The sequence below is a fragment of the Channa argus genome, chromosome 2 (assembly GCF_033026475.1).
Source record: "Channa argus isolate prfri chromosome 2, Channa argus male v1.0, whole genome shotgun sequence".
Lineage (NCBI taxonomy): Eukaryota > Metazoa > Chordata > Actinopteri > Anabantiformes > Channidae > Channa > Channa argus.
In genome coordinates, this window is record NC_090198.1 from 30,844,119 (window position 1) to 30,869,697 (window position 25,579).

Here is a 25,579-nt window from a genome sequence, read left to right on the forward strand (position 1 = left end):
ACATAGTGGTCTGACTCTCCCAACATCAATACAAAATCCTGCGTTAAATTGAATGCAGCTCTAGATGAAAATGAATATGGTGCCACTGCATAGACCCATTGAAACAATGCAGTCTGATGAAATATTACCATGACTTTTTTCAGCTGGACAATGTATATTCAGAGGTGGCAGAAGTAAAGTACCTACCAGCAAATACTTACACAACAATTACTGTAGTACACATAAAAGTCCTCTTTAACTTGAATACTCAAGTGAAAGTACTATAATAAAATGCTCTACAATCAGGTTTTTGAAGTGGTTCTCATCTCATATTTGTGCATGACTTAATTATAACCTGAAAATGGAAAGTTATGATGAACATGTTGAAAAAAATGTTGACTAGACTCGTACATTCATCTCATCAACGGCATCAAGTTAAAAAGTGTTTAAAATAGTTTTTCTCTATGTATCAATCAGACCAAGTTACTGATAAAAGCTTCCTTTTGGACTTAAAAGTACATTTTAAAGTATGTAGTAGTACTGGCGTACTTTTTAAAGGCAGGTTACTTGGGCACTTGGTTCGAATCCCACCCCACCAGGTGTGGCTGCACAAAGCCACCAAGAGCCACCTAGGTGCTGGTCCTGAACCCGGATAAAATGAGAGGGTCGTGGCAGTAAGAACATCTGGCAAAAGCTTGTGGCAAATCAACAAGTGGAACATGTTCCACTGGGACAAACCTAAAGCTGTTGATCTACTTGTGCGATTCTGACACTTCTGGCCTCCACAGAAAATACAGACATGTTTAAATAAAGGTTTTATTAAAGATGATTCAATTCAATTATAACAAACTGAAAACAATTTCTTGCAAACTAATGATAATTTAAAAAAAAGGTTGCAGGAACAGAATCCCCTCTACTGTAACTGACACACACACGCACACACACACACACGCACACACTCACTCACTCGGCTGTGACTTTGCTGTAATAAATTATATGTACAGTCCAGGTCCATATGTGGCTCCAACCAACCCCGAGACACGAAGACGGTCTTCACTCTGCAGTACTGGAGCCAGAGTCTGCAGAAACCAGATAAACAGTATAAACTGCATGAAATCAGGTGGAGAAGAAAAACAGCATGTACATGTTTTTTTGTAACATAAAAGTAATTTTATCATAACTTACAATTTGAAAACAAAGTCAGTCAATACACACACACACTAATGGGCTAAAGAAATGTGGTAATTACATACTTATCATTTGTCGGTTTTGTTCTGGCTCGACTCACTCTTTCCGTCACAGGCAACTATCTTGACCTTGTCGACCTTCACCAGGTCCGTCACCTCTCTGAACTCTACATCGTTCAGAACAAATGTCCACACATTGTCACAGAACCTGTAGGTGTTCAGAGATCCCTGGAGAACACAGACCAAAGCACAAGTGAGATACACCAGGTTCAGGACACACTGAAGCCATGTTTCCACTGCCTGTTCATGAGGGACCACTGTTGAGTCTGTACAATGCTGACATTGGAGCAAGAAATATCCAAGATAATTTAAGCAATGTATAGCAAAGAGCAACAACTTCCTCTGTAGCAAAGTTTCCTTAAAAAAACACATTATTTTCAACTTAGATACTGTGATTTGTAACCATCAGAAAAATATCTGCAGCAAAACACTGAGCCAAAACTTTCAGCTAGAGACACAAAAAACTCTGTTCAGAGTTCGAGAATGAGACGACCTGCAACAGATGCTGTGTCCACCACAAAAACCTGTTCTCAAACATCACAATCATGGAGACAGTCTGAGATACTGGAACAGGACACTAACATAGAGTAAATCCACAGAACAACTGTAGGAATTAAGCCTGGATTAATTATCGTATTATGTCATCACATACAACCCCAGTTCCAAACTATTTCGGGACGATGTGTGATCTTTGGGCCTTCAGGCAGCACTGCATTAAAAACAGGTCGGACTCTCTACTGGAAATCACTGCATGGGCTGGAAACAAAGGCCCAGGACTGTTGAGCAGCTAGTGATACTGCATCAGCAGCTGCTCTCCTCACCTCCCAGATGCTTACAGTTGTTAAAAGAAGAGGGGATGCTACACAATGGTCAACATCACCACGTTCTAACTACTTTGAGATGTGTTGCTGCCATCAAATTCAAAATGAGCTAATATTTTACATGAAATGTTTTTTGTTCTACTCTGATAAAACCTGTGTTGATGAGATTTGTAAATCAATGCATTGTGTTTTTATGTACAGTTTCACCTCTTCCCAACTTTGGAATTGGGTTTGTAAAATAAACCAGCACAGAATCACAAGGAAGGGATCTGCAAAGGCAGCCCACAGCTCAAGGAGGTGAATATATACTGAAAATACTTGGCTCGTACCCTCCTATTAGCTTCCTGTAATCCATGATACGTTTAATAAAGAACATGGATTTCATGTGTATCCGTTTTTAAATCAATATATGTGGCACCTGGACACTGGTTCCGATATATAATCACGTGTTGATTATATATGGGTCTGCACTGTGTCCTGTTTGACTGAGGAAGACACGTTAGGGTGAAAAGACAAAAATAAATCCTGTAAATCAACCAGATAGCTCCCGTCTTTTGTCTCTGACCAGTTTTGGATGGAATCACGTTAAACACCACCACACTAAAGTCATTTAGGGTCAGAAATATAAGTGCAGTGGTCAAAATAGGTGAAGGACTCACCCTGAAGTTGACTCTGTTGCGAACTCGGTTTGCAAGTGCCATGTTGATGGCTTTGTCGAACTGAAGCAGGACCTGCAGAGCCAGCTGAGGAGTGATCTGCTGAGTCTGAACATATTAACACACAAACACACACAGTCAACAACATCCACCTGGGCTCACCAACAGAAATGTAAAAACCAGAAATGCCCTTGGGTATGGTTATTTGGGTGCAGGTCCTCAGTATAGAGCAGGGCAGAGTTTAGTGCCACAGACAGAGCAACGTTAAACGAACTGACCTTTTATTAAATTGTAACATGTATATTTCAGGTGGTCCCACATACACTGTAATGATAGTGGGGGGCAGCAGTCTCCTCCCATAGATTTTGTAAGTGTTTGATCGCAATCAGAAAGTAAACAAGATCGGATTTCTTGACTTCGTGATGCATTAAAACAAACCTACTTAAAACAGTGCGATCTTACGAAATACTGAAGTGTCCTCATGAAGACGCAGAAATAAAGCGGTGGACTAAGGCTAATGGTAAATTCTAAGGACATTTTGGAGCTAAAATCCTATTTCGACAAAACTTCTTTAAAAATAAAGTAGATCATTCCTTGCCCCACCCAGCTGAACAACTGTGTCTACTGTAAGCACAGCAGTTTAACAACATTTTAACAACGTGCTTATTTTAGGGTAAAAGAAGTTTTAAAGCGAACCCCGGCTAAAGATAAAGTTAGCCTGCTGAGTTAGCCCTCGTCATTCACCGCCGCTTGAGCGCTTAGCAACATGCTAAACTACGCAAGTGTGAGCTAATAGGCGTGAAGTTGAAGGAAAGCGTGACCTGAATGAGCTCGTCCAGACTCTCCTGTAGGCTGTTTCCCAGTGTGGTGTTCCTGTACAGCTGGTACGCCATGCCTGGAACTACTGGAAGAAGAAATAACTACTGTGAACTACTCTACAAACAAACACAGCTAATAGAGCTAATGGAACTGGCTGCTTCCCTCCACAACAAGCAGCTGTGACCGCTCAGAACACTTCCTGTTAACCACTTCGAAATAAAATTGATTTTCCATTTAATTCCTTCAACATAGTACTCATTTAAAGCGGTATAATTTTTGTATTTAGAGCAATTACTATATAATAATTTCCTCTTTTTCGTCTTCCTTGACATTATGATATCACTTAATGGTAAAAGCATATCCTCCACGACGAACAGAAAATGTCTTTATTTTGAAGGACATGCGTCTTGCTTCCTTTTTCTTTATTGTTGTCTACGGATACAGGGAAGGACCAAAACACTAATTAAAGCCTTTAGTAATTTATTTACGTTTAATCTTTTTTTGCTTTATGATTTCTTAATCAAGTTATACAATGTGTAACATATGTATCAAAACTTTTAACTCTTAACTCAAAAAACATATTGTTTAATAAGAATATAAATAAAAAGGATAGAACATATAAATAAATAATGTAATTAACCAATTAAACTAAAACACACACACTGTGTGTCTCGCATACATGTTACTCTGCTTAGTGATAGTGGTGTTTTTTTTATGTGTTAAATTAAATTGTATTTCGAGGCACATTCAAATGTCAGTGTAAGAAAAGAGTTAAAAAAACATATTTCACTAGGTGGCACCAAAACATAGACCAGTAAAAAAAAACACCACAGCCAAAGTTTTCCTTAACTTTACATCGTCACATCTCTTTTTGCTCCACACCTGTTATCAGCAGCTCACAGTATCATTCAGGATGTAATCTGGCATTTGATTTATTATTATTTTTCATATTATTTAAAGTTTGTCTGCTCCACCAGCTCTAGAGAAAACAGGTTTTCCTTCACATTCCCTTGACACTGGTTTCTTCAGTTTCGCTTAAAATTTGTGCTGCATCTGGATGAAAAATCTGGCTAAGAAATGACACCTTTACAGAGAGAGGAAGCTGACATCCATCTTTGAGGGTGCATGAAACCTGAGCTGCAAGTTTAACCCCCACAGACCTGCAGATTCCTTGATGTACAGCCCTAGATTTCCTCTCACCTCCTCTGCTGCTGCTGCAGCTGTAAGTGTTTCTGTGTGATGGATGTCATTTCTTAACGTTTTGAACGGCTGTTTGCTAATGAACAGATCTGTCTACCCAGCCGCTCCTCTGACCTCTGACCCCGCTCAGGCTCCACGCTGAAGGCAAATAAAACATAGCGGCGCTCTGTAAATATGAAGTAGCACCTCAAACCCAATTATTTACAGGAAGTGAGGGATTGCTGGCTGTACAAGGAAAATGATTAAAAATGATGAATAAATTCGGTGCCGCTGAGAGAAAATACAGTGATGCTATTTGAGTGTTTTAGATCTTTGGTCTGATGATGATGGATTCACCAACAGGAAGTTTACAGCCAGAATCATTCTCAGTCACTGTATTCTTTTCTTTTATAAATATGCTTACATTTAAATGAGTTTTCAACATACAGCTATTTTACCTTTGATTCATATACAATCATCCTGTCAAATTTGATATCTTCTTAATATAACTTAAACTGAGAAGAAGTGGACTGAAATATTTTATTAAGTCAATTTATGTTTTAGGAAATTAAAAAAACTATTTCATAAAAGTTGTTATTTACAGAATCAGTTATTTTTGGAATTATTGGTGGCGGCCGTAGCTCAGTTGGTAAAGGCAGTCGTCCACAGACCACAGGGTCAGTGCTTTGATCCCCAGTCCTGGCTATTTGTCGAAGTGTCTCTGGGCAAGACACTGAACCCCCAACAGCCCTTTCCCATCCCCAGCTGTGCAGTGCTGGTCCGGTTAAAATTGGGGAGGGTTGTGTCAGGAAGGAACTGTGCCAAATCAACATGCGGACAATGATCCGCTGTGGCGACCCTGAACTCACGGGATAAACTGAAAGGACAAAAAAAATGGTGGTACCTTGAAAGAAATTTTTTTATTGTTCTTTAAGGAACTTATTATTTAAATTATTTAAAGAACCACTAACAGGCTAATTAGCTACAGCCTCTAATAGCTTCCATTCTGAGGGTTCTCTGTAGCAGGGGTGGGGGCCTTTTACCTGTTTGTGCCCATGTTTTGGAACAGTTTTGGTTCCAGTTTGCAGCCTTAGGCCAATTATGCTGCCATGTTTCACAGCTGAATAACTAGAATTTAACAACTACAAACCCCATTTTTAAATAAATTGTGAAGTTAGGTAAAATGATAATTAAATACTTTCAAACCATTTTAAACCTACGAATGTACAGAGACGATGTACAAATATGAAATACTTCTGTAACACTTTGAGTATTGTCCACAAATGTAAGATGCTTTAGAAATATAAAAAAAGACTTATTATTATTATGATTATTGTAAATGACGAATGAGAAATTATTAATTATTTATTTGTTGAGGAAAGTGTCAGCAGCATGTCAACCCACATTCTGCAGGTTTTACAATAGCATGGCTCAGCAGTAAAAGAGTCTATGTGCTAAACTGACCAGTCTGCAGTCCAGACCTGACATCTCAAATAACTAGGAAGCAAAAATAAGCCAAAGGAGCCAAATGAGCCCACAACTGTTGAGCAGTTTAAATCCCATAACAAGCAAGAATGAGAAAAAATGTTTACAAAGAGATGATGCAACATCGTGGTAAACATGTCCATGTCCCACCTTGTAGAAGAAACAACAATCATAAAATAGGTTTAAAACTATTTAGAAATTGAGGCCTTCTCTTCTCTGGAAATGAGTGTTTGTGTTAGGAAGTATTGGACATTACAGAGACTGTATATAAAAGACCTGATGAAGTGAAGGGACAGGTAATATCAGCAGCAGAGATAACTTTTAACTGCAGCCTGTCAGAGCCAATCAGGATGGGGGAAAGGTGAAGCGATGGTTCACCTGTGTCCTGATCTGCTGCAGACAGGAAGTCAAAATGTTTTCCATCAGTCAGCCGGGTAATGACCTCTGACCGGCCGGGTGATACGTCAGCACATTTCGGTCTGTCAAAGCACCGCTGCTGCTTCTGCTTTGTTCCCATCCTGTGAGGAGTGTGATGGATGAGGACTGATTTCACCTGCCTCAGTCTGAATAACGGAGCATTGAATTTTGTATGAATGTCTCACAGGAATTAAAGAACGGCGTCCACAAATCTTTCTATGTGCGCTGAGATGAGTCACTTAAAGCAGAAACAGAGACAAATGACAGCAGGCCACACCAGTGTTGTCTGGTAATAACATGTGATTTTGACAATAAAAGAAAAGGAAATATCAATAGATGTATTATTTCAGTAGCAGGTAGATGCTCTGCAGGCAACAGCACCTGTGTCCCAGCAGGAAGACTTCTTCTCCTTATCCACACAGAGTTCCTCTTTGTTAGGAAGCAACTTCAAATAAAAAGCGTGGATGGAAACGTGGCTTTAAATGTGAATTGATGATTTCTGTGGCTCATTAACCACTGAGTGTTTAGTGTCAGTGTGAGGAGGTTAAACAGCTGATTACCAGGAGGCTGAATGCGTCCAGCTCCTGCAGCTCTCACTGTTCTTATAATGAGCTCATCCAATATGCAGATTCAGTCCTAAGAGGACACTCGCAATTAATTGTTCTCGTCGACTCGAGTAATTATTTGTTTGCAGATTTAATTTGGAAATTTAGAAAGTGTCCATGTCACATGATTAGCGCCTGTGCAGAGGAAACATGCGATATGTGATCACGTGTTGCAGGACGTCTCCATCAAAGAGCCCAGACACGTCTGAGAGCAGCTGTAGAGTTTTCTGCTCCCAGCTTCACACACCTGATTTCTCACCTGTTCCCAGTCCAGTAATTAGCCTTAATATTAGAAATACCAGCCATGTGCTCCCATTTGGCACCAAGTCACTGGTCTGCTGTCCTTCAGTGGCCCAGGTTGTCTGTCTTTGGATCTTTGGATCTTTGGATCTTTGGATCTTTGGATCTTTGGATCTTTGGATCTTTGGATCTTTGGATCTTGTTTCTTTTCTGCTTTGGGTTGGACTGTCTGTTGACCCTTATCCTCGTGTCATCCTTGTCTGATTTCACATGCTGTAATTCAGACTAATCCTTCCTACATAGTTCAGAACTGTGACAAATCATTAAATTACATTTTTAGTTTCTCAAAACCTTAATTTGAAGGCTATTTAACCATAAAACACAAGTAACTTTAGGAATAAATCTGTTCCTGATTAGGACGCATAATGCACATGTTCCACAGTGTTGTGTCTAATTATTACTTATGGTTTAATTTATTTAGGTTTTGGTTTTGTTTCTATTTAAGGAAAGATTATAATGAATAAGGATTCACCTTTTTAATGTGTTACTCTAAAAACAAATATTAGTGCATCACAAATGACCTTTTAATGCATCCTATAGCACCTGTGGCTGCTCATCAACGTCCGTTTGTGACCCAGGTAGTTTTCTGACTCATGAATAAATTAACCCTCAACTCTTTGTTAAAGTTGTTAATTTAGTGAAATGTTTAAGGGATTTGTTGGATTCTATTCAAGGGATTTTTATTAAAAAATTCACACCATGATGTTGAATGTATATGAAAAGCTCACACTTCTTCTGTCATCACTGTGAAACCTGTTCCATGAGGAAATAATCGGATGTTTCCACCTGGATGTTTACTGACACACACCTCCAATATTCCCTCAGAGGAAGGCAAACAGATTACAGTCTGTGTGTAATTTGGGTGGATTACTCCTTTAATCACACAGCTCTCTGATCTCTCAGAGCAAACATCTCACTCTAATTAGTGGAATTAGTGTTAATTAGTGAAAAAGAAATGAGTCTCAAAACTGACTCCTGCAGATTTTGAAAGTAGCAACATGTCCATACAAATTATATGAAAGTCGAATTGTTACTATCAATATTTTTACCGTATCTCCAACATTCGTGTCATTTCGATTCCACACGACGTTGCCAGGTAGGTCTGTGCAGGGTCTGCAGAACATCTGCTGTTATTTTAAGAGTGGAAGACAAAGGTTTGTTAGCTTGTTGTGGTCTTTAATTAATTCCCCTCATCACTGCAGCTCAAAATTTCTCCTAAAGTGAAACAAGACATTCAAGGGTACAAGATCCAGTGGTACAAACCCTTTAAGACCATCCGTCCTTCTCTTCATGGGTAGAAAAGGGCAGAGTTGTGACTGCAAATGAGTCATTAAGAAATGGACTTTAAGTAAATTAGTCACAGTTTCTCCAGCTGACATCTTTGTCAACACCAGAACTTTACTCTAGTTTGTGGTTAGAGCTCCTGTGGGTTTGTCGGTAGGTGGGGCAGCTGTGGATCATTTGGTAAAGCAGCCGCATATGTAGGGTCTTTGGACTGCAGTGGTTCGGCCCCTTTTTATAGAGAACAGCAAGTTAATGGTGCCATGATTGCACCGTGAACAGTGGTGATCATAGACAAAAATGTATGTGTCATAAACCGCTATGTTTAAGATATGGAAAATAAAATAAAATACACAACATAGCACAATAACTTACAGTAATACAGCAATTTGTAGTTGTCCACTTGTTTTTGTATCTAAATTTGATTTGATTCAAGTGGACACAGATTCCATCAGTTTACCACAGAAAAAGGATCGTCTGAGTTAGCTCAGCTAGCAGGCTGCAAATAATCAGGTGGACACATTAGGCTCCTCTGGGCTCATGTTAACTGTCAAAGTTCTTTTTTTTGTCCTTTCTTTTATTTCCTCACGGGATAAAACGAAACAACGTGACACAGTGAATGTTCTGTTACTGAAATGTCTCTTCCCCACAATTACAGCTACACTAGCAGCATTTAGCAAACGCTGTTAGTTTATCATATGAAGTCTTTATTATCTGCTCCACTCACCACTATCTACCGAGAACTACTTCCTGTTCTTCTTGTTTCTCTCTCAGAATGATAAATCCTCTTCATTTTCATCTGCTGATTTTTCGTTGTTTCATTAGACCTAGATCAGTCGGGGTCCTCTTAGGGAGGTCTGCGACCGGTAGTGTCACTGCCCCCTACTGGCCTGGGCCCCCAGCAGTTGCTTGGGTAGTTTTAAAAGGAGTCCAGAGACCTGGACAGGTGAGTCAACATCGCAAAGAGGCAGGTGAGCTCGAAGTGAAACCAAATAATTTCAACCTGTGATTTCAGCGCCCATATCAGGACCATTAGAGAATTTATTCATGCTGTGTTTCAGATAAGCACGCGCGCGCGTGTGTGTGTGTGTGTGTGTGTGTGTGTGTGTGTGTGTGTGTGTCCCGTGGGAAACATATCCCTCCCCCCAAAAATCAATTACTGTATTCCAGCTTTTTAAAATGTGCCACTTAATAAGAAATGAGACATAATTAAATTTGTGGCCGAGCGACCTTGAGTTAAAACATAAAAATGTGATGGATGGAAGGCAGACACACACACACACACACACACACACACACACACACACACACACACACACACACACACACACAGAGGACTGCTGCTGGTCACTTATACTGTCACTGTTTTAATATTTCTAATCAGACAACTGTGACGAGGTCAAAAGTCTGAAGAAAGAACGATTGCAGATCAAATTTTCTTTGATACATCTGTGCAATTTCTTTAGCATCTCTGAAAAAAATCTGTTTTTTTTTACGGTAAAACATCGTTAAAATCTGTTAAATAATATTCAAAATGTAAAAATAACAAAGTTTATCCAACAAAACATCAAAGTCAACAGCCTTTTACTCCTGGTGACTGTATTTAACCTTCACAAGTCACAAGTTTTACATCATTAAAGATTTCCCTGCTGAAATAAACTGTATAAAAATCAAACTACACTACTATAGAACAAGCACTTTCACTTTTAAACTCAAAGTGTAAATTTTGTAGATGAGATATTTTGTTTTCAGTTTTTTGTTTGTACATTGTTTTCTTACTGTTTGTTGAGCTCTCAGGGCCACCGTACACAGTGAAAACCATTATTTAGTCTCTGTGTGAAAACTAGTTAAAAACTCAACCCAACAACAAATTCTACTCAGACATTAGTGCAAGATTATGAATGTGGTAAATGTACATATTCCTTAATATATACTCAAGTATCTTTGTCAATGCAGAACTTCCATTTGTGTGAGTGGTGTTCGTACTTTTACTGTGGTGTTAGTACTTTTACTGGTCTGCTGTCGGACCAGATCAGATGTTTTAGTGTGTGAGGCAGCAAACGCAGCACAGACTGTGAGTGACAGAACATAAAACAGGGCTAAAGCTCAAATCCAGTCTTTTCACAATGGACTGACCGTATTTCCTTCTTGTCTTCTCTGAGTTGTGGTCACCTAACAAACCATAGCAAATTACATATTAACTTTCTTTTATACTACACTCGACTTTCGTCTCCGTAATGGCATCGCCCCCGTGCACAGTCAGATGTGCTGCCTGAGACGAGTGGTGTTGTAAGTCATTTCTTCATACATGACACGACCGACCTCCTCTCAGAGTATTTTATGATTGTAATCAGAGGCATCAATCATGGCGAGGCGCTGAAGCCTGAGGTAATCCTCTCTGCTCACTGCTCAAGTTTGGAGTTAAATGGCCCTAAAGACTAATGAAAGAGCACAGTGAGCTTTACTCCCATGCTCTGACAAATTAATCTCCTCTGTCACTGCTCAGTCAGTGTTGAGCAGATAATGCCATTATTCAGCTCAAAATTAAATCACACTTTCAACCTACAACCCATTTTCATGAAAAGTTAACAGGCTGGAAGCAATAAGTTCTGCAAATTTATACAGTGTGGAAATATGTTGGAATATGCCTTTGATAATCCTATAATCAGTGGAGAGACACAGTTTAAAAATCAGTTATGAGAAAAACATTCAAAGTTTTCTCTCAGAGTTGATGTGGATTTTGGAAAAAGAGGGTTAGTATCACAGTACAACAGTGCAACAAGTACCAGTTTGTGTACTGTGCTTGCAGCACAGAGTCAAGTTAGTCGTGATCAAACTTTTCAACCAATCACTTTTTTAACACTGTGTAAACACCGGATGAACCTGTGGCCGCGGTGACGTGCGTGTTTTTCAGTGAAGACACGAAACAGCACGACTGTGTTTTATCAGCCTTGAAATATTGTGTTGGTGGATATTTGTGACTTTGGTGAAAAACAGGAAAATGCAAACAGAGCCGCTAGTTGTACCTGCAGTAGCATTAGTGCCAGCAGGGGGCCGACGGGGTCAGAGCTGGCCTGTGTGGACCAGAGCTAATTGTCTAAAAGTCATTCGTATGCTGCTCATTTGTGTGTTTTCCCCCTTTTTTGCCGTTTTCTCCCCCTGTGCTGTCACTCTGCTGTGACACAAACACACAAAAAGGGCTTAGACTGAAATCAGGATACTCTGCTGCTGCATGTATACATGGATTTCCAGTAACCAGATTTAAGATAAGTGCATGTAAACACAGTCAGACGTCACAGTGAGATACTAGATAACTTAACCCCTGATGTGATGTACATTCTGTCACTGTCCAAGTCTGTGGGGATAAAGCAGACTAAGAATTTTGTGTCTACAATCCCAAAGTAAACTAGCAGCTCATTTCATACATCAAAGATTTGTGAAGTTTATTTCAACAATCTTTACACCATTCGTGTGAATAAGTTACACAAACAAACTCATTCAGCATTTTGATATGTATTTTTATAGTGCAGTATTAGTACTTTAATGGAAGTAAAGGATCTGAGTACCTTCTCCACCACTGACGGCCACTACAAGCTGTCATAACTGACATTATAAAGCAACAAGCAGATGCTGGGACAGTCAGGTGTTGAGGTGTGTGTGTGTGTGTGTGTGTGTGTGTTGATGGATAGGTGGACGACTCTAAACGATCTGTTCACTAACATGAGGCGACACAATAATCTGCCCGTTTGCCAGTTTAACTGGAACGTCAATACTGTTATCGACTGAAATGTCAGCCACAGCAAAGCCTTCATTAACCTGCCATCTGTCTCACATACACACACACAGCTCAGAGTGTGTGTGTGTGCTGCAGACAACTGTGTTTAGGAATCTGATCTGTTCCCAAACAGTGTTGGTTTAATGCAGTTTCACGGACATGAAATGATGAGTTTGCTGCTGCTGAAACCTGTGGAAGGAGGAAATCCTTTGCTGAATAATTGTTTGAGGGTCTGCACCACTCTGCATCCAACAGATCTGAACCCAAAAAAATAAACTGAAAATGCATAACTTGAGTTGATGTGCTTATTTTTTTCCCCCTGGGGTTAAACAGGGAAGATCCCAGAAGCAGCCTGCTTCCCCACAGCAGGATAATGTCACATCGCTGCTCTCTGGTCCCACAGTCCCCGAACACATCGGAGCAGTAATGTTGGCAGATTGTCCCAGTAACACTTTGGGACCATTTGAATGCCCTGCCCTCCTGAACACCCCCCCTCTCCCCCCCTCTCTCTCCTGGCTCTGCACACACCTTGTTAAATCCCACTTTGTTTGTGTCCCTCGTCCTCTGACAGTTAAAGAAGTGACAAATGGCCATTATTATGGAAAGAAGGTTACTTTTATACACGGCTCGTGGAGCTGAGTTGGGGGGGGGCACTGCCGGCTGCTCCATCACTGTCAGGGAAACTAATGATAAGATATCATAAGACACAGGACGGCCATGTTAAGATGAAGTGGCCTCCCGCTGAGTTTTCATCAGCCGTCTGTCTGTGCTCAGCATTCATCTTGATTCTGCAGCCACTTGCACTTATTTTGCTTTACACCTGCAAAAATACACCAAACACTCACAGCTTCTGTAGATTTATAAATGAAAGAATCAGCTCACACACTTTTTAAATGAATAATGATGATAAAAGTGTGTGTTTTTTTTTTATTTCTGCTCCTCTTCACTGCTGTGCAAATGGAGAAGCTGCTGTTTGCTCAGCCTGACAGGCAGTGTCCAAACACTGCAGACACAGATAACACACAACTAAATCAGATGCATTCAAAACAAATGGAATCAGAGACAAACTGCACAGGTTGTCTGTCTTTCTTTGACCTGATTCATCTCCTGGTGCATCAGTGACCAGCACAGGATGCTGTGTTGGTGGGGGCATGTTGTAAGACACCAGTAAGACTATTAACGGGGCAACTGTGGCGCAGGAAGGTAGAGCAGTTGTCCACCAATCTCACAGTTGTTGGTTCAATCCTGGCTCCTCCGGTCACATGTCAAAGTGTCCTTAAGCAAGACATTGAACCCCAATTTAGTTGCTCCAGGAGTGTCAGCCAGCTGCATGGCAGCTCCCCCATCGGTGTATGAATGTGTGTGTGTGTGTGAGTGTGAATGGGTGAATAAGAACCAGTGTAAAGCGCTTTGAGTGCCAATAGGTAGAAAAGCTCTATATAAGTGCAGAACATTTACATCTGTTTTAAATTGACCATTTAACCGCTTTTATTTTGGGGCCCAAACAAAACCAAACCGCTATATCTGCAGTGTCTTCATGAAACATTTTGTGACTGTTTAGGATTAAAATTAGTTTCACACCAGCTGCTATTTTGTCGTCCGGTGCCATGCAAACAACGTATATTGGTGTTTAGGTTGGACGAGTCGTCCAGAAGACTGGTAAATAGAGAGCCAAAGCCAACTAAGGACAATCAGCCTCGGACATTGTCTGGAGTTGCATTTCACACATGTAACACACAGCAGGAGATGGTCAGTGCTCACAGGAGTCAAAACATGATAGAAAACTTAGGCTGTGGGAAACAGTGTTTCGTTTACAGCACATCGGAGCCGTGCATCTTATAAAAAGGGGCGTCGTTAACGAGCCCTTTTGCTCACTTTTAATCCCCCTGAAAATTAGGGACAGAGCAGCGTCAATCCTCACGCACACAATAGTTCGGAAAATGTCGGCAGCGTCTCACTCAGTCATTTGCTTTCACACATGCAGACAAAGTCAGGAGAATTTCAGTATTCTAGTGCATGTGTGAAAGGTTCTTCAGTCACGTCCGAGCCATCCTCAGTTTTATTTTCATCAGCATTTTAAAGCAGCTTCAAACATTTCTTCACTCATTCTCTATGAAAAACAAGGACTGTTCTTCAAGACTCTGTTGAAACTCTATGATTCAACATTAACGGTTCAATTTTTATTACTGAAAAACTACAACTCCCATGAAGTGGAACCAGATCCTTACATGATTGTAACATGGTTTTGTTCACATCCATTGAACTCACCATTGGATGGGAAAGTGTAAAAGTGCCATAAAACTGGTTCACAAAGACCAAATGTTGAAGTCAACTTTTTAGAAACTTTTCATCTGAGTTAAACTGAAGCTAAAGTTGTGCTGCGTTCAGGGTCTGTAAAAAAACAAAACACAGCCATCTTTGCTCCTGTGATGGACGGATTAGAGGATTGTTTTTCTCCTGCTTTTTCTTCTGAATTAATTGAAAGTGTGCGCTGGTTAAACACAGTGTCTGAGTTTCCAGCAGACGATTCCCAAATCTGAATCTGTGGTTTGGTGATGTGTTTAAAGAGGATTTTGATTTAATTACCACACACATACAGGAGTGGGACAGAGTTGTGCCGCTTTTAAATCAAAGTTAATATTAAAAAAGAATTACGCACTAATCTTTTGATAATTTAATCTTTATTTATTAGGGGGCTTTTATTTGTTTAATCACCACTGAGGGAAATGAAGTTCTGCTGCAAATATGAACATGCACAGACAAAGATAAAATGAAAGCTTATGTTCTTTGAGAGTGAAACACATGAACCAATAAGTGTTAACAGAAAGTATACAAGTAGGCAAAGACCGAGCGGAATTTACTCTTCGTTCATTCAAACACGAACTGCTTTGTATGGAGTCCCAGAAGTGACTAAAGTCACCAACTTTATGGAAAATAAAAAGTATGAATAAATATATAAAAAACATTTGCAGGACTTTTTCTTTTACACCACTGTGTAATAAATGATATTACGCAAAATCATTGCACCTCACTGTACATTGATTCTTATATTAACTGCTTTGTCTTCTTTCTTTTGTTTTTCTTCTTTTTAGCAAAAAAATAAATTCTGTTCTCTCAAGATTTGTGGGCTTGTCAGCTTCGCAACGTCCAGTCTTCTGGTGTTTGCTCCTCTCAGACCATCAGAGACAAAAAATGTAAGATAGTTGGCGGAAACAATGTTTTGAAGTGTGAAGTGTCCAGTATCTTTAAAAGTGTGTCCCCACATTTATTTGGACAGCAGCGTCTGCCAATGTCTTTCATCAGCTTAACTTTTGTAAAAGTTCTTTATATTTTCCCAAAAGTTTGACCTTTTAAAATGACCCACGTTTTTCTACGATCATTGACCCATAGAACATTTTCACCAGTGACCTCCTCCACTCGTGGCTGTCAGCTCCGCTCACGCATTGAGGATAAAATAAAGTAATCATAGACTTTCCAAACAATATTGGGCTGAAGGAATTTAATTGTTCCACTAAAAAGTGTCCAGCTGTGTTGTTTGTGATGCTCAGAACCACCACTGCACCAAAATTCACTTCACTGCCCAGAGCCGATCCTGGAGGCCTGTTTCGAACCTGGACCATGGCGTATGGATGAGAGGTCAAATAACCCCAGAACAGAGAAACAGCAACTATTTGGGGGATTAAAACTGATCAGAGATCAATAAAAACATCTGCACTCTGGGACCTCTGCTGCCCACGTTTGAGGACTGTCGGCACATGCACTGAAATCTGTCTGACACGTTTGGCGTTTTGGAAATGTTGAGATGTGCAGCAGAATCTAAAGTTCTGCTTGTTGGGGGAAAAAAAGAGACAGACAGTGGAGTTTGAGAGGATAACAAACAGAGGATCACATTTAAAACAGAGAAATAACCTCCTCGGATTCTCCTGTGTTGTGCTGGTGATAAATGCAGGTTTTTCTCACAAACCTAATGACTCTGCTGTGTAAAGACCATCATTTCCTTTTGTCCTGCGCTCTCTTTTGTCTTTATTATTGCATAACAGAGGAGTAAATACAACAGATTCATCCTGTCTAATTACTTCCGTGTCGGCCGTCCCTCCCTCGGCACACGTTCTGGTTTGATTAATGCGACGCCTCGCAGTGAGTCCGAGCTGGAACAGGGGGGAGGACGGAGAGATGTGACAAAACAACAACAGCAGGAAAACAAAAAGGCTGTGGAGAGATCACAGGAGGATTGAACGAGGAGCACACTGTGTATCAGAAACATTAAGAATGTAATGTGCTATTACTCTAGGAGCTGCCAGCCCCCTTCCTCTGGGCTCTGCTGATAATAGAGCGGGGCTTTAGGACTCGTCTGACAGCGAACGCACCACCACCAATAAGAGCCCTCAACACAACGCCACCTTAATACCACGCGTGCCCACAGCTCCTTGGACAAAAATTGACATCGTCTGGAGAGCGAAGCAATCAGCCGACCTGGTATTACTGAGCATTTATGTCTGAGCCGAGCCCCGCACAGCAAATCTTGACCTTAAAGAAGCCTGCTATTCCATTTTTCTTCCAGACAACTCCCCGTGAGAGCGGCAGTGGGTGGGGATTTCCTGCAGGTGATCTGTGGGTTTAATTCACTGATTCACCATTTTGTTTCCTCCTAATGCCTCTAATTCACAGAAAGAAACAGGAGGACAGATTCGGACATGTTGATATACAACCCGACACGGCCGTAAGGCGTCTGTTTTTCAGAGTAAATACTCTTGAGATCCGCACAGTTAAATGCAAAGGTGAGAATACCGCGACACAAACCAGTAACTCTCACGGGCAATGCAGGGCCGACTCAGACAGACAAGGGATCAGGCCAACTCCTCATTTTTACCACGTTAAATGTTTACAATGCTCATCTTACTTTAGCATGTTAGCATGCTAATGTTTGCTAATGACCAAACTGAAACCGGACAAATGTCAGGAGTCTGCGTGGAGGTTTTTCAAATTTCAAATGTTACCGTCTGAGGCTTCAGCCACTAGATTTACATTCAAACTCAGTTTTCCCATTTTGATATTCCACAGAAACACACACGGGAAATTTCCTACTCAAACGATCACCATGAATGTAGATAATACGTAGTTGATTTGATCCTTGCAGACATTTTCTTCATGGAACAAACAGAAGAGCAGCCTCAGAGTCGTTGAAGGCAAATCACCAACCACCACAACCAGAGCTGCTAGACGTTAGTCAGTGATGAGGAGTGAATAAAGCCGAGCAGCCTGTAACCCAGCATCAGGCGTCTCACTGAGACCTGCAGATATCACGTTTGCAGTTGTTGCCTCCAAATGTTGTGCAACTAAATATTCGATTGAAGGTAGCATCCTTTAATCCAGGTCATTTTCTTTAAGGGATTATTTTAAATATGTTAAATGGAAAGCAAAGTCAGATTTATTTCTTAAAGCGTTTTTTTGGGGGCAGCACTGTGGTGGAGTGATTAGTGCTGCTGTCTCACAGCTAGAAAGTGCCTGGTTTGAATCCCCCTGTAAGCTGCGGCCTTTGTGTGTAGAGTTTCCTCCCACAGTCCAAACGAGTGCGTCAGAGTAATTGGGGACTGGTGTAAATGTTTGTCTGTCTGTGTGTGTCTCTCTGTGTTTGCCCTGAGACAGACTGGAGACCTCTCCAGGGTGGACCCCACCTCTCACCCAACGACAGATGGGAAAGGCTCCAGCCCCCCACGAGCCTGAAGAAATAATGGATGTAAATGTTTTTTCTGGTATTACTTTTGTAAGTTTCAAGTTATTCAGAGAAGATTTTAGGTTATTTTTTCAAAATATTTTCATAATTTCATTTGACTATGCAGTAAAGAACTTTGCCTGTCGTTTTTTTTGTTTTGTCTTCTCCTGTCTCTTGATCGTTCCTTCACTTAACTGTGCTTCCATTTCATCCTTTGCTCATTTGTTCCCTTTTCTTCCCCTTTTCTCTCTGCTTCCTTCTCTTTTTCTTTCCTTGTTTCTCAACTTTACTTCCTTCCTTCCTTCTTACACCTACTCTCCTCCTTCTTGACCTTCTGACCCTTTTCCTCGGATGTGTGAGCAGAAGTGGAACTGAAACCATAAATAACATCACTTTGTGTTTTTTCTTTTTGTGGTGTGACGCTGCGTCCTGGGATCTTCCCGTCAGTAAACACCTCCGTGTTTGACTCAAACGGTGAGTTAACGTCCTCTCTGGCCTCATTTCAGCCATTAGAGCTATGGACTCAGCTTTCACTCATTTCCTCCTCCATCCTCCTCCCGGGAACCCACAAGCAGTCTAAGTGATTTCTCTCCGAGCATCCCCATAAGTGCAGCAAATGCCCCCCTTTAAAGCCCGTGAATTGTAAAACATGATCCTCTGTGATGTTTCTTTTTATTCTCCAACGCGTCTTTTTAAAAAGCTCAGCGATCACCGCTCGACATCCGAGGAGATGAGCTAATTAAATTGGTACTTTTTACAAGTCTTACTCAATAAATCTGAATAAATTAACAAGGCATTACTAAGGCTGCTACATTAAATTTGCATAGTGCATTTAATGAATATGCAACCGCGAGTGGAAAGGTCTGCCACTGTGAACCCCGGTGAATTAGCATAACTACTTCCAGCATGTTTCTTAAATAATGCTCTCATTTGCACATCACTGAGTTGGCTAATTCTGGCTTCGGCAAGGGCGGCCCTGTAATTAAAGAATTCCACTTTAATTTTTAATGAAGTTTATGTTACATCAATCCTGACAGTAATGAGAGGGACGAGGAAACAAAAAGGCTGCTAATAATTAAATTCACAAACCAGTTCGAGGGATAATAACTCCTGAGGAGGAATTACAGGACTAATTATTAATTAAATATTCATCGTATCGTACAGCAGAGAGAGGTGAGGACGGCGGCGTCTCGCCATAAGTCGCCTCCACACTGGTAGAGTCCAGATGCCAAACGGCTTTTATCCGTGAAGGACTTGAGAGGCTCATAATGGAGCTGCAGACTGTCATTAATTATAAGGATCCCTGCAACAAAAACAGGCTGTAATTGGTCGTCAACCAGCCTCAGATCGTTTCACGCCGTAAAGACGGGAAATCTCCTTATTTCAGTCTGAAACGTCCTCTCTCCTGAGTGTCATTTTCAAACCTCTTCTGTCTCCTTGTTGTCAACTCAGTGAATCCAGACTCAATGCAGACTGGTGAACTGGGTCTGCCCACGTCCACGAGTGGACTCTTTGTGCATTTGCACAGACTGTTTGAATTAATTCACACACAGGTGGATTTGTCCTCAGTGATGAACGTGTGTTATGTTTTGAAGAAGCAGCCTGAAATGTTCAGGAGGCAGCACTAGGACTCTGTACTGGCACCAAGAGGAGGGACCACATGTCCTCTCTGTACTGGCCTCTTCTCACTGGCTGGAGCTGAGCACTGGTTCGAAGAGATTTTTTTTTTTTTTTGTTGTGTCAAACATGAGATCAGAAGCCACCACAAGTTTGCATCTTATGAAAGAGAAGAGAAGAAATTTACCCCAAAGTGTCAATCGAGCTTTTTTTTTCTCTCTCTTCAATTTAAACGTTTCATATCCACCTCAGTTTTTGTGCAACATCCATATTTTCCATCATTTCTTTCATTTTAAAAGCTGCACTAGATCACTTTTTGAACATGTTTAGTAGAAAAAAATCCCATCTTAATGTGGACAAGAGCAGATGTTCACTATTTGGACCAACAGGAGAAAGTCAAACCCTGCACAGGTGTAAGAGACACCTGTCAGTATTTGATGCCCCGATAGCTGAATGGTGCCACATCAATCAATCCATCAGTCAATCAATGCCTCTATTGTCCTTGCACGATGTACAACAAAATTCTGTTTGCCTGGTGGACGACATAAAGACAAGAGACACAATAAAGAAGCAAGTAACAGTAAAGAAGCAAACGGCATTAAAAAGAGCATATGAAAAAACATGGTGATCTATAATAACCAAAACTGCAATGTCATGCGTTTGATTCCAGCTAAAGACCTTTGCTGCATGTTGTACTTTGTCTACTCTTCATGTGTAAATAATCAAAAATGAAAATATTTGATTCCCTGGCTCGACTGATTTCAACTTTCGGTGGGAAGCTACTTTGATTGCTGAAAGTTTTGTGTTTAAACAAAATTTGTATCTTTCTGAAATTGCACTGGTTTTCTTCTCCTAAATTGAGTCATCGTCCAGGTTCAGCAGCAGATAAATCATAAACAACAAATCATTTTCATTATTCTAAATGTACAGTTTTAGTCCAGGTATCTTCGCAACCACAAACTTTTACTGTGAGCAAACACAGGTTCACACACAAACACCTGTTGATCTCTTCATTCTTAAAATTTAGCTCATGCAGAATTTGAATACGTGCACTTTACCATGAATCAAAATGTACATAAAACCTACAGTTATCTTCTAACGGCACACTGCACGACATTGTCATTTCTCAGCTGCCTTTACTGTGTAAATATGTTGGGAGCCACTAGAAACAGATTCCTGCAAATAAACTGCACCCAATAAAATTGATTTTCACAACTTTTTTTTATTTGCAGTCAGAAATAATCTCATAACTTCTCCTCCGTAAAGAACTGTGGTCAACATGAGCCTGATGAAACTGAGTGTGTTTCAGAATAAAGAGTTTGATGCACAGCATCAGACACTCTCTGGTCTAATCAGAGCAGGCGCTTTGTGTCATTTTTAAAAGTTAATTTCCGAGGTAATGAGTGCTGAGCTCCTGCTAATTCACCACAGCTCTGAACCCCACAGTCTGCACATGGAGGGGGGGCGGGGGGGCCCTGTCTTTTCTCATTATAGACTCCTGAAACATTCTCATTGCTGTTGTATTTAATTGAGCTGCAGAAATGCAATATCAGGAGGACTCGGGGATAAATAAGGAGCCTTCCCATTGGTCCCACTGAGAAGCTATTGATGTTTCATAAATCCTGGTCAGGAGAGATTTAATTGAGTTGTACCACGCTGAATTACCTTGCGCCTAAATGGCATCCAGGTCCCTGCAAATGGAATAATTAGGCCCCGGCCAAACTGTTCTGGAGTGTTATCCCGAGTGACGAGAGGCTGCAAATATTCACGGATGATCACTCGAGTGGCTGCATGTGTGAAAAAAGATGGGATAACGAGGCCAAGCAGGCAGCCTTTCATGAGCTCAGGGTCAGGATGCTGGAAGTGAGCACTTTCAATGTTCTCTTTCCAAATGTAACCTGGTGTTGTTTCTTTGTTTTACTCGAAGGCGACAAAGTCTGCAGCCAATACAAACTGGTGTCCACACCAGTCGTCCAGCTCCCTCTGGACGAGGAATGGAGTCCGTTAACAGCAATGAAAGAGCATGAGAAATCAGATAAAAGGGCATAAATCTCTATCCCACTGCCTGCTGGGAGGGTTTCTAACACACCTGCAGTCACATGATCGACACCACTGCTGATCACCGTTTCATCTTTTCCCACAGGTGGTCTCTGACAAAAGCTTCTCCAAAAATGTCCCAGTCTCTCCACTGAGTCTGGTCCACATTTGTCCCATATTGGCCTCGGAAATTCAGAAATATCATGTTCAGTTCAGTTTATTACTTTATTAGATTCAGTTTAAAACAACTGCATCTGTGAAGTTGCTAAAACTGTCAGATACATGAGTACAAGTGCCTCAAAATGTACTCAAGCATATACATTAACATTTAGCTTTGTGATTTTAAATCTGAATCTTCTCTGGAGCGAGTAGCAAGAAGCATGAATGACACATCTACGGAGTACCTGAGTATTTGGCAGAAATACAGTAGTAGTACTTCGGAGGGCTCTTGAATAAAGTATTTCAGCAGGTGTGCTCTGTGTTCTGGCTGTGATGGGGGTGTGCTGGCAGCCTGCTGCAGCTATAATCTGTCAGAGTGGCTCTTAACGAGCGCTGACGCCTCATTCGCTCCTCTTCAGACTCTAATCACTTCACTAATTAGCCGCTCTCCTGAAGGCCACCGCTCGTTTACTAATCAGCCTCCAATTTGCTTAATCAGCGGTTTAATTGAAGTAATCGCCTCCTGAGCAGAGAGCCACTCGACTGTGAGCGGGAACTGAACCGGCAACCGGTGTTGGTGCCTTGCTGCTTCCCTGAACAGAACCATTGACAGCCTGAACCCACAGAATCCTGGTGATTTCTCTGTTCTCACAGTGTAAACACAACAGGTTTATGCTGGTCAGTTAATTAGGTACACAACCTGTAAACAACACACAACGCCAGTAAATCGTCTTTCTTGATGGTAATAATGTTCAATTTGTCTGATCATCATTTAATGTCATGAGTGTTTCATGAGACGAGTTTCTCCTTTTCAGCCTCATAGATGTAAAATGTAGTTTACAAAAACAAAATCACAAACACGAGCAAATCCTGGTTTTAATATTGTAAAATTATCTTTTATTGACTAGAACTCAACTGGAAAATGTTTGAACATGTGTTCACACCTGGACCCCAAACACAAACTGGTTAACTTCAGGGTTTATGGAACCACAAAACTTAAAAACTGGTTGAAATCTGGCAGCAGCAGGAAAATCCCACACAGGTTCATGTTGATTCAATTTTCTTGACAGAAAATGTGTTTCAGTAAGAACCAGTAGTGTTGTGTTTTCACTGTGCATTAAAATACTGTCCTCTGTTGTTACCAAGCCGTGACTGTATGAGCTCTATTACTAATGAATATCCAAAGACCAGGACCTGGTCTCCAGACCCAGAGTCTCCTGTTAAGTTTAGGTGGCAGAATCCCTTCGATTCATGGGGGGCAAAGAAGTTTTTCTGCATGAATCCAGACCACATCTTTCTCTGACTGTCACCAAGTTCTGACAGTCTCAACAAAACCATAATAACCATGGCTTGGTGGCTCAGTGGGTAGAGCAACAGGATGGGATGGAGAAGTCAGCAGGATCAAATCCAGCCTATACACCAGATGAGACACTCAGCGCTAGCTCCTCGTGGCTGCCTACTGCCCCCCCAGGGAGGGGGGTTAAATGCAGAGACAGAATTTCATTGTAATATGTTTGTATAATGTGTGTATGTGTTCAATGACAATAAAGGCTGTTGTTCTGTTCAAGTGTGAGATTTGAGCAGAAACGTGCTATGGGAACATTTTATTTATCTGTCAAATATCAACTTTTTGAAAAAATGACTTGATTTTAGTTTTCGGTTTAGAATCAGGTCTCCACATTTAGTTAGAGGTGGTTAGTACATTTCCTGCTGTGTATGTGCGTGTGTGTGTGTGTGTGTGTGTGTGTGTGTGTTGGCCTTGTTTCTCTGAGTGCAGCTCAAGTGTTGCTGGGTGATGAGGAGCGTGCTGAAGTAGCACCACTGCTGCCACTCTGCATTTTAAACACACAGTCATTAATTCGTAGCGACAGATTATCACAGCTGCAGCTCAATCAGCTGCTGAACTGCGCTGCAAAGATCCTCAGCAGTTCGACCGGGAGTCGAGTCACTCGTTGAGATGTTTTCTTTCATTTAGGACAAGAAGATTTCTACTGTGGGTGCCAGAGAAAGGCGGCACCCGAAAATCACTCCCTGTTTACTACATGGTATATTTGCTGAGCGTGTACTAATACTGCAGCTACATATTCCACAGCGGAACAAAAACAGCATGTGACCTATTTCCATTTCCACAATGCAGAATTTAGAGTTGAGCAGTTGTGCAGTGTCTAGTGATGATGCAGAGTAACAAATAAATGAAAATTAATCAAACACTGAACTATGGACTTACACGACCAAACAACAACACATGAAAACTTAGAAAAGTCAAAAGAACAAGTTTCCCCAAAACATTCAGTGTTAAGAAAGAATTATCCATCAAATTCAACATTCACCAAATGCTGTTGCTACAGGTCCTTATTTACATTTTTCACAACATCCCAACTTTTCTGGTTGGTACAAACAGGTTTGTATATGAAAAGATCTGTCTGCAGGAGATTCCACAGAAGTCTGGTTCTACCTGAAATACATAAAGCACAAGACAGGATGTATGTCTTCTGTCGTCTGAGCAGCTGGTGTGAAGAAACTACCACACACACGAAACAAGCACATAGATCCCAACCAAAGCAAAGACACAAGACGCAAAAAGGAAAAAGATGAGAGCGACATGCTGAGCAAAGCAAAACAGTCCCACAGACAAGAAACCAGCAGAAAATACAGATTCAAAACAACCTTGAAAGGGAAGCAAAAGCACCAGTGCAGGTACAATAATGTACTTTGTTTTCTGTACTTCCAGTAATGTGCTGTTATCTGCAGTTTATCCAGTGTAGTAGTCGTCATTTCCTTCCTTTTCTCTCTGCGGCTGTGCAGAGATTCATGATCACTGACAAGGATCCCACCACAGTGTGTGTGTGTGTGTGTGTGTGTGTGTGTGTGTGTGTGTGTGTGTGTGTGTGTGTGTGTGTAAACCAACTCACCATTGAACCAATTTATCTCCTTGTGAAAACAGTTGTTTGCAGCAGCTCAACACTGACAACAGAAGAAAGAAGCTCAAAGCTTTAATGAAGTGAGGTGCTCAGTTGTGGGCGGTCTCACCAGGGGGCAGAAGACACTGGACCTGATGCTCTGCAGCAGTCTGACCACGACCTGATCCACCTCCTAGCCCCTAGTTCAAAGGCAGCCTCTTAGCAGGGCTGGTTCTGTTCTGGGGGAGGAGCTGGACCCTCTGCATGTTGTGGCTGAGAGGAGAATGTTGTCCAAACTCCTCTCAATCCTGGAATGTCCCACCCACCCACTCAACTGATCACAGCAAGTGCTCCACAGAACAACCCAGGAGATCTTTTCTGCCAGTGGCCATTAAGTGGTTCAACCATCAACAAATGGACGATTAGTATTGTTTTTATTTCATTTATTATTTTATTTCTCTAGCTGGGTTTTTTCTTACTTACTGATCAGTAGTTTGTATTTGTTATCTTGGTTTGGTCGATGTTATTTTCCTTTCTTTCAACTTTCACTTTCAACTTTCAACTTTGTAACAAGGCAACACAAATTTCC

At 41.1% G+C, this 25,579-nt stretch overlaps 1 protein-coding gene across 1 annotated transcript; it reads right to left on the bottom strand.

The window, feature by feature from the left end:
- Window positions 1-781: 781 nt before the first annotated feature.
- On the bottom strand, window positions 782-3,710 carry gtf2a2 (general transcription factor IIA, 2). Its single transcript, XM_067491860.1, has 4 exons — window positions 3,525-3,710; window positions 2,707-2,811; window positions 1,233-1,394; window positions 782-1,058 (listed from the first exon to the last, which is right to left on the bottom strand). Exons 1-3 carry the CDS (start codon window positions 3,594-3,596, stop codon window positions 1,236-1,238), a joined length of 336 nt encoding a protein of 111 aa, XP_067347961.1. The 5' UTR covers window positions 3,597-3,710; the 3' UTR covers window positions 782-1,058; window positions 1,233-1,235.
- Between the last annotated feature and the right edge of the window lie 21,869 nt (window positions 3,711-25,579).

Excerpts from the sequence above, each read along its gene's own strand:
- gtf2a2 (XM_067491860.1), bottom strand. The coding sequence starts at position 3,596 with ATGGCGTACCAGCTGTACAGGAACACCACACTGGGAAACAGCCTACAG. Across the intron at positions 2,812-3,524 it reads GTCTGGACGAGCTCATTCAG|ACTCAGCAGATCACTCCTCA; the intron begins GTCACGCTTTCC and ends TAATATGTTCAG. Across the intron at positions 1,395-2,706 it reads GCAACAGAGTCAACTTCAGG|GGATCTCTGAACACCTACAG; the intron begins GTGAGTCCTTCA and ends TGTGTTCTCCAG.